This window comes from Etheostoma spectabile, unplaced genomic scaffold (genome assembly GCF_008692095.1).
Source record: "Etheostoma spectabile isolate EspeVRDwgs_2016 unplaced genomic scaffold, UIUC_Espe_1.0 scaffold333, whole genome shotgun sequence".
In the NCBI taxonomy this organism is placed as follows: domain Eukaryota; kingdom Metazoa; phylum Chordata; class Actinopteri; order Perciformes; family Percidae; genus Etheostoma; species Etheostoma spectabile.
This window is the reverse complement of record NW_022605586.1, coordinates 195809-204708: the sequence shown is the minus strand read 5'-3', so window position 1 is coordinate 204708 and position 8900 is coordinate 195809. Positions and strand designations below refer to the sequence as shown.

Here is an 8900-nt window from a genome sequence, read left to right as displayed (position 1 = left end):
ATAACTTCTATTTGTTCACAGCCCAGTTTAATTGGTGGATGAATTAACTTGTGAGAATGTTTGTATGTAACGTTACAAACGAGAAATAGTTTGAGGTGTTTGTTGACTTTGCAACTCGATCACGGTGTGGAGACCGCGTTGTTAGCTTTGACCACTGTTTTATACAGTCTATGGATGAAGCATCAACATCGAAAACCCTGTTCGCTGGGGACGAGTCTGCGTAGGGACACTTTGCCAAAATCTCGGTCTTATCACCAGGAACAAATCGGCACTGGCCCTCATCATGTTAAAGTGCATTTACTTATGAAGCATGGCAAATATATAATGACAAACTGAACGGAGCGTTGACGAGAACAAGCGCTAAGTCTCACGCTGTTATGTTCACTGGCTGGTTAGTTTTAGTCAGGCGCTAATGTTACTTTTTATGAGCATATATTAATTCCCCTCCCGATAATGCTTTTGTGAACAATAAATCCGTGTCTGGAAAAATCTAGCTAACGTTTGCAGCATGCTACGTGCTCAACTGTTACAGCCAAGATGTTGCTCATATTAACGTTAGCTAGCTAGGTGATCAGTTTGTTTTTAGGATTCCTTCGGTGTAGACCGCTCAGGAAGCCTAATCATCACTGAGGCCGTCTAACTACTTTACAAAACACTAAAAAAAAGAGTGTCTTATCAACAAACGCTGAACGTCAGAAAATGAAGTATCTTAAAAGCATGCTAACGTTGCTAGCTAACTTGTGTGTGCATTTCATATCCGCAGCATTTCCGTAGTTTTCACAAAAACCAGGCCCCACACCAAAGTATAGTTGTTTTTTACTCACCTTTTGTTCTTCCAGTAATGAAATTGCTTCATCTGGGACCCCTCAAACTCGCAAAAACTCCCTTAAATCCGACATGTTCAGCGTGTAGTTCTCCGGCTATCATGCAAAGTTACTCCCTCTCGTTGGTCCCTTACAGGTACCCATACTTCTGACTTTAAAGTCAGAATTCTGAGAAAAAAGACAGAATTCTGAGAAAAAATTCAAAATTCTGAGATTAAAGTCAGAATTCTGAGATTAAAGTCAGAATTCTGAGAAAAAAAAGTCTGAATTCTGAGAAAAAAGTCTGAATTCTGACTTTAATCTCAGAATTCTGAGAAAAAAGTCAGAACTCACAAAAGATTTTCACCAGTGGCCCTAATCCTCTTCCGTATGTTTTTGTACATTAGCCCTTAGTATAGACAAAAGTAGGATATTGTCTCAAAATATAGCTACATGATCATTTTTTTTATTTTCAGAATAGCTTTTAATGTGTTATAGTGTGCTATTTTCTCAAATAATTTGAACTATGTAAATTGTCTGAGTACCCTTAAAAGTGCTTCATAAATAAAATGTATTATAAGTAATTGTGTATCTCTTACTTTAAGTAAAGATATTGAAAGTAATTTCGTGTGACCTATACTGACCAGTCCTGTTAAATGGGTTAATGCAGGATCAATTGATCGGCACATCTTCCTGGAATCTACGTATAAAACATGTCAGGAAGATGTGCCTGAGATCATATCTGTAAAATGTATAGCGGATGTTGGGACGATGTATAATAAACGTTAGAACTATGAGCCCGCATCTGTACGACGTATTATATACGTTAGAACGAGGTATATAAGCCTTCATCTGTACGATGTATGGCATACGTTAGAACGATGTAAATATACATACGTCGTGGAAAGAGCGGCTGCACGTCGCAGAAACGTAGAGCAGCGACGTCACGGGGACGTCGGCCAGTGAGCAAACGACCAAACTACTACATATCCCCGCCGTATTTTGATTACATCGCCAATACGTCGTGGAAACGTAAGAAAAAGTTAAAAACATCGATAAAAAGCGTCAATTTTCAATTTTGACGGCAAGACAACACAAGGGTCAGTTACAAAACCTATTACGTCATACCCAGAAAAATACACACACACAGTTAAATACAAATACTCTATAATAACGGTTATATACATGTACATAATAAATTATATAATAAATCAAGACAATAAATCATTATGTCTATGGTTAAATATACAGTCTATAGGTTATGCAGAGACAAGCCTAGTCCCCGGCGGAAGAATCCGGTTGCCATGGAGACATATACACGGATGATTAGCCTCCATGTTAGCATGCTAACATAAATTCACTTTCGGTAATAAAAAAGCTGCTTTTGTGTGTTTTTACAGATAGATAATAATCTACTCTTACCTTTTACAGAGTTGTCATGTTCTGAGAAGTCCCATATTGAAAGATTGAGCGCCTGCAACGAGTTTTAACCGGTGAGACGTTAAAGTGACTGCATACAGTCAAACGACACCCGTTGGTCAAAAATACGGCAAATGCGAGATGAAAACGCAAAGTATGTTGGGAGTTGGAGTTGTAGCAGAATTCTTTTCAGTTTCCCATAAACATTTAAAAAGATTGTATTATTTTGCAACTTTCTGATGATTTATTGAACGTGTTCTAACAATAATGCCAAATATTTATCGTTTCCAGCTTCTCATTTGCTAGAAATGTTCACTTTGTATAATTATTATGAAAATATTCGGGATTTTGGGCTGAGATATAGATAGATAGACAGAGAAAGCGATAGATAGAGAAAGAAAGATAGAGAGAGAGATAGAAAGATTCTTTATTCATCCCAAAGGAAATTTCAGGCATCCAGGAGCAAGACAACCATAACACAACACATATACACACATGCATAAGAATAAAAATGCAAATAAAATCACTCACAGTAATGCAATGACCATAAGGTGCTATGGTACAATGTGTGCAATGGTAAATAGTAAACTTATTATTCAATATGAACATAATAACCTATAAACTGACTGATTAAGAATAACCTCACTTCAGAAAATAAAGAGTAGATGGTGTGTGTGTGTGTGTGTGTGTGTGTGTGTGTGTGTGTGTGTGTGTTACTAACTCCTAGAGTAGATATAAGAACACACTGAACAACCTTCTCTCTGGTCCTCAAAGGTGACCAACCACCTGGCTTTTTCCTATGGTCCCCCTGGGCGAGAACCCTCTGATTAGTGCTTTAATCTAGGACACATTTCCACTGTGATCAAATGACGGGCAGGCTGAGCGCCGCTGTGACAGCTGATTCGGGGTCAGTGCTCTTAGGTGACGGCTGCAGACACGAGGATCAGCCACATCCTGACACAGCAGTTTTTTATTTTTTAGTCAGAACAGAAGTACATAATCTAACAGTGAAAAACTTCATGTTTTGACAATTCAAGCAGACATCAGTCACACCTCTTAAACAGAATATTTTCAATTTAACAATTTTGCTAATTATCCACTAACGGAAAATAAAACGTCAGTGAATGATGACCATGCAATAAAATAAAAATAAACTACATCAGAGAATATCAAAGCAGAAAATGAAAGAACTAGAGAGAGTAAGTGTAAGGGGCCGGACAAAATTACATTCAGAGATAAGTGTACATGGTTTGTGGCTTGGCACCTTTTTATACATTTTTTGTGCATATAAAGTTTATTTTGTAGTTCATTCCACACTGGAAGTTTTAGCAAACTGACATTTGTAATTAAATACATAATATTAAAAATAATATTAACAAAAATAATATTTTGTTCGGTCTCTTTAGCTGTCTCTCTCTCTCTCTGTGTTTGTCTCTGTGTGTAGTTGTGTGTCTCTGTATGCGTGTCTCTCTGTGTGTTGTGTCTGAGTGTCTCTCAGGGTGTGTGTGTCTCTCAGGGTGTGTGTGTGTGTGTCTCTCTCTCTCGGTGTGTGTGTTTATTGGGGTAATAAATCAAGAGAGATGTAGGCTCAGCTGAACAAAATAAAACCACCCAACAGCACTGTTTGTTTGTTGTTTGGATTTTGTTTATTGTGTTGGTCTGTTCAAATCCTATAAGAGATTATATACACAAATTAGTACAAGAAGAGTTATTCAAAAACAAAATTACACATTCCATAAAAGCCAGACAACCCTTGAGAAAAATACTTTAACATAAGTGTGCGTTTAACACTGCTGTGCAGTTCATTTTCTTATTTATGTAGTTACTTTTAAAGCTTAGCGAGCAGCATGTGTCCACACTCTTATTTTAAGATCATTTTCCAGTTAAGAAAGAACAGGTGCAGTGTATTAATAGCTACAGCAGAACAAAATACAAAAGTCTCCCTGGACTGATCTGCTTCAACAACCAGGAGGAGTGGTACAAAAGTCTCTAGAAAATGTATGCTTGGACTGAAGGAAAGGCCAACTATGGCCACCTTTTGTCTATTAAATTACATGTTCATGCTATAATTGCAGTTTTGATTTGATTAAAATAATTTAATATCTTATAGCTGACTTAACTAGTTATTTCATGAAAAGTCCCCGCGTACAGAAAAGTGAAAAAAATACACAAATCCTTTTTTTCCCCCTATCACAATCAATGAATATTTACCAAACAGCTTCACATTTCACTCCTCTTACTCACTCAAACTACCTGAAGTAAAGGACAGAAACAGAAACAGGTGAGGATTACAAACACAGATCTCACTTTAAGAGCAGTTGAGAGGCAGCGAGGTCTCTTTAAGGCTCACAGATCATAGTTTCCACCACAAACTTGTTCTCGAAGTGACGAATCTTGTGGCAGTTCGGAGCTTCACGCTTCTGCATACCTGCAAAACACACACACACACACACTGGGAGTGAGGCTATTGGCTGTTGAACAGGATAAGTCTCTTACGTCCCAAAATCAGCTGGTTTGAGTCGAGCTGAGACGGGCCGGTTCAGACGGCCGAGACTTTTCACTCTGATGTTCTGAAACGGTCTCGTCTAGTCGCAACTCCTTGGTCTAAACTTGACTTAAAGGGTTAATAAACAGAAAAAGGCATGAAAGACACCCGGTTCCTACCCAGAATCCTGTCTCTGCGCTGCAGCTTGAAGGTGTCTTTGCCGCGGCAGAGGTTGTAGATGAAGTAGCCGAGCTGGTCGACGTGCTCCAGGCGCTCCGTCACAATCATCTCCTCATGGAGCAGGTAGGACTGGGGCAGGTAGGTGCCGGCCTGGCAGAGGGACAACAAATAACACACATTAATACAGTCCAAGAAAGGAAATATGATTATTTCCCAAAACTATGCTTTCATTAAAGCAAATCAATTTTAAGCTTTAGCTTTAACAAAGACATACAGAAACACTCAGAACAGAGTTCCCACCCAAAGAAGTAAATAAATAAATAAAACATAATAATAATGACAACAACAACAAAAAAATTTGAATACATAAATAAATGAGTAGGTCTAAAATATTAGAAAAGTACAGTACACACAGAGTGAAAACTTTGGTTATATTTAAAGAGACAAATATGACTTTCATTATTTTATGTCTCTGTAGGAACCAGACGTTGGGGGTTCCATATGTAGATCAACCTATTGTTTCAAATATTTGTTCTTGTATTTTATGTCATTATTTCATGTATATTGTATGTATGTAAAAAAATGTCATTTAATTTTAATCTGTTTGTTGATCCCCAATGGGAAAATTGCAATTTACACTCTGTGTCCACACGTTGTTAGTTATCACACACAGTCCTGAACTATACACACACACGCTCAGGATCTGTACATGCACTAATGGAGAGATGTCAGAGTGAGTGGGCTGCCAGCCAAACAGCGCCCTGAGTGGTTGGGGGGGTACGGTGCCTTGCTCAAGAGCACCTGGCAGTGCCCAGGAGGTGAAGTGGCATCTCTCCAACTACCAATCCACAGTCCCTACTTTTTGGTCCATACAGGGACCACCGGTTCCCAACCCAACTCCCTACGACTGAGCTACTGCCACTCCCTATTGTATCCTAGTACTTCATTTATATTGATATTCTGTGCTGTGTGACTGATTTTGCTGTTTTAACACTGTAATTTCCCATTTTATTGGGATCAATATCTATCTATAGGCCAAAAAGTAAAAAAAAAAAATTTAAAATATTAACCCTTGTGTTGTCTTCCCTTTGACCCGGAAACTCTTTTTTTTCTGGGTCAAAATTTAAAATGAAAACGTTTTTTCAACGTTTTTGTCATCTTTTTTGACACTTTTCCTGATTTTTATGTGACTTTTCTCTATGTTTTTGGAGCTTTTTTCGACGTTTTTGTCACCTTTTTTCCAATATATTTTGTCACTATTTCTAAAAAACAAATGTGCTTTTTGACGTTTTTGTTGGAGAGCAGAGAACTGAAACAGTCCACAGACATGTCTGGTGTCTCCATATTGATCACAATACCCTTCATACAGTTAACAGAGGCTGTTTTTTGAAAATTTTCCCGACATGTTTGGTACTTTTTTTCAATGTTCTTGTATTGTTTGTTTTTTTCTCAAATGCTAAAAAAAAAAAAATGAAAATCGGAAATTGAATGAAAGATCATTTACTTTACTTGGATAGAGCGTTGTAGGGAACCATCCAAGTTCTTATTTTTTTGACGATCTGATTGAAAGAAAAGTGAGTTGAAGAGAAGTTGCCGGTTACCTTGACGTTGACGAGCAGCTCCAAGAAGTCCTTGGGAGGCATGACAATGGAGGTGTTGAGCGGGATGACGTAGCACTTGTTCAGACTCAGGTCCAGGTAGGCAGTTAACCTCTGAGACACAAGACACACATTTACAGACCCCAAAAAATATTTAATAAGCATTAGCTTTCTAGTTTTTGTGAAAAGCCTTTCTTTCCCTTAGGCTTTTATAAAAGCAGAGTTGTCAAACCCGAGACCCACGGGCCAAATCCCAGATTTGATTCCTGCATATGAATTTAGGTTCACATAAACTTTTGGCCCACCTTCTTTCAAATTACTTTTTTCCAACCATTTTTGTCGCTTTTCCTGATGTTGTTGTGACTTTTCTCTATGTTTTTTAGGGTTTTTGTCACCTTTTTCCAATTTTTTTTCACCAAGTCTCTTTCCGACAAGGTACTAGTTCTACAAACTACTCTCCCCAAAAAATAACACAGCCATCTAACCATCACTATACAGAAAAGGGAAAAGACCCTGCCCTGAAGTAGGAGCTGAAAGAGTTACAGGAAGTGAGGTCAGAGGAACTTACAATCCTACAGAGTTTTTATGCAAATGTTGCAGGGAAAAATCCTTGATTATGCGGCATGTTTTCTTAAAAACATGATGGAATATGCGGGATATTTATGCAATTTCATGCGATGAAATTGCGGGAACTTGCAAAAACTGCAGTTTGATGAAGAAGAGACCGTTTGTCTTGTCACGTAATTACGTCACTTCATAATGTGCTCATGGCAACAGGGGGGAAATGGCTGCTCTTATGTGAACAATGTTTTTTTAACTTTCTGCTAAGATATTTCTGACTTTGTTGCAATGAAAATGCGGCCTTATGAAATCCTGCAAGCTCTGCATTATTTTGCGCGGAATTCAGCAATTTATGCGGTGAAAGTGGAACGTGTTTGAAAAAAATGCAACAAAGCAACAAAACTCCTGAAATGAATAAATAAATGTTGAAATAAAGCAACAAAATGTTAGGAAAAAACAAAATTGTTGAAAAAAATAAAATTTTTGAAAAAAACAAAATTGTTTAAAATCGCAACAAAAATGTTGTAATAAAGCAACTAAAATGCTGAAATAAAGCAATAAAACTGTTGAAATAAAGCAACTAAAACTAAACCCCATTATATTAGCGTAGATTATGGGTAACTCCCGCTTGTAGCTGGATCCCTATCTCACCCGTTGGAAGTCGTGGACGATGTCAGCCGGGTCTCCGTCTCCGAACTCGGGCACAGGGACGGTGATGAGCTCCACCTGCTCCTCCTCCAGCACACGGATCCTCTCCTCCAGCAGACGCAGGTGGAACTGGTTGGGCAGATCCACCTCCACCTACAAAACCAGTTCAGCCAGTTAACCAACGGTTATTTGGTCAATCATTGCCTTTGTTCGCTCCCTGAAGGAGACAGAGGAGTCTGAACCAAGGTTACTTTATGATAGGTTTGACTTTCAAATTTTGTTTTGAGTTAGTTTGGCATTGTTCACTCACTGAAGGAGACAAAGACAGATCAAATTTATCAAACTCCTAGCACAGGCAATACAACTTTTAACACCTCATCACTGGGTGTTAGTTAAAGGTCCCATGACATGGTGTTCTTTGGATGCTTTTATATAGGCTTTAGTGGTCCCCTAATACTGTATCTGAAGTCTCTTTTATATAGACCTTAGTGGTCCCCTAATACTGTATCTGAAGTCTCTTTTATATAGACCTTAGTGGTCCCCTAATACTGTATCTGAAGTCTCTTTTATACACCAAGTAGTGGTCCCCTAATACTGTATCTGAAGTCTCTTTTATATAGACCTTAGTGGTCCCCTAATACTGTATCTGAAAGAAAATTAAAAAATAATGTGGGGGGGGGGGGGGGAGTACCATGTCTTCAAGGTCCTTTACGACTCTTGCACAATAGGTTTATCTACATCTATATCCTACTATTAAGCATGATACATTTTGTATTCCCAAGTTGTATACATATCTTTATATATATATTATATATAATATAATATATATATATATATATATATATATATATATATATATATAAGTGGGGAAATTGTGGGGAAAGTGGCGAAATTACAATTTACACTGTTTGTTAGTAACCACTACACACAGGCCTGAAATACACACACATGCTCAGGACCTAATCATGCAAAAACAAAAAGACGTCAGAATGAGGGGGCTGCCAGCTGGACCAGAGCCCTGAGCGGTTGGGGGGTTCGGTGCCTTGCTCAAGGGCACCTGGCAGTGCCCAGGAGGTGAAGTGGCATCTCTCCAGCAACCGATCCACACATTATATTATGTATATTCTGTGCTGTGGGACTGATATTTTGCTACTGTAACACTGTAATTTCCCATTTTTTGGATCAATAAATATCTATCTATCTATC

General features: G+C 38.2%; 2 protein-coding genes across 3 annotated transcripts in view; both read right to left on the bottom strand.

Annotated features, from left to right (window-relative positions):
• Nucleotides 1-2354, bottom strand: part of nek5 (NIMA related kinase 5) — a 202024-nt gene extending 199670 nt beyond the window's left edge. Inside the window, exon 1 of the mRNA XM_032511198.1 lies at nucleotides 2226-2354. The gene's annotated coding sequence lies outside the window, so the exon portion shown is untranslated. The remainder of the gene's footprint in view (nucleotides 1-2225) is intronic.
• A 2041-nt stretch (nucleotides 2355-4395) lies between these two features.
• Nucleotides 4396-8900, bottom strand: part of LOC116686218 (integral membrane protein 2B) — a 44332-nt gene continuing 39827 nt past the window's right edge. For both annotated transcript variants that reach the window (XM_032511196.1, XM_032511197.1), the window contains exons 4-7: nucleotides 7698-7847; nucleotides 6489-6599; nucleotides 4887-5037; nucleotides 4396-4650 (exon numbers count right to left, since the gene is read on the bottom strand). In XM_032511196.1, the coding sequence (XP_032367087.1) occupies nucleotides 4562-4650; nucleotides 4887-5037; nucleotides 6489-6599; nucleotides 7698-7847 (501 nt within the window). In that variant the 3' untranslated portion in view covers nucleotides 4396-4561. The remainder of the gene's footprint in view (nucleotides 4651-4886; nucleotides 5038-6488; nucleotides 6600-7697; nucleotides 7848-8900) is intronic.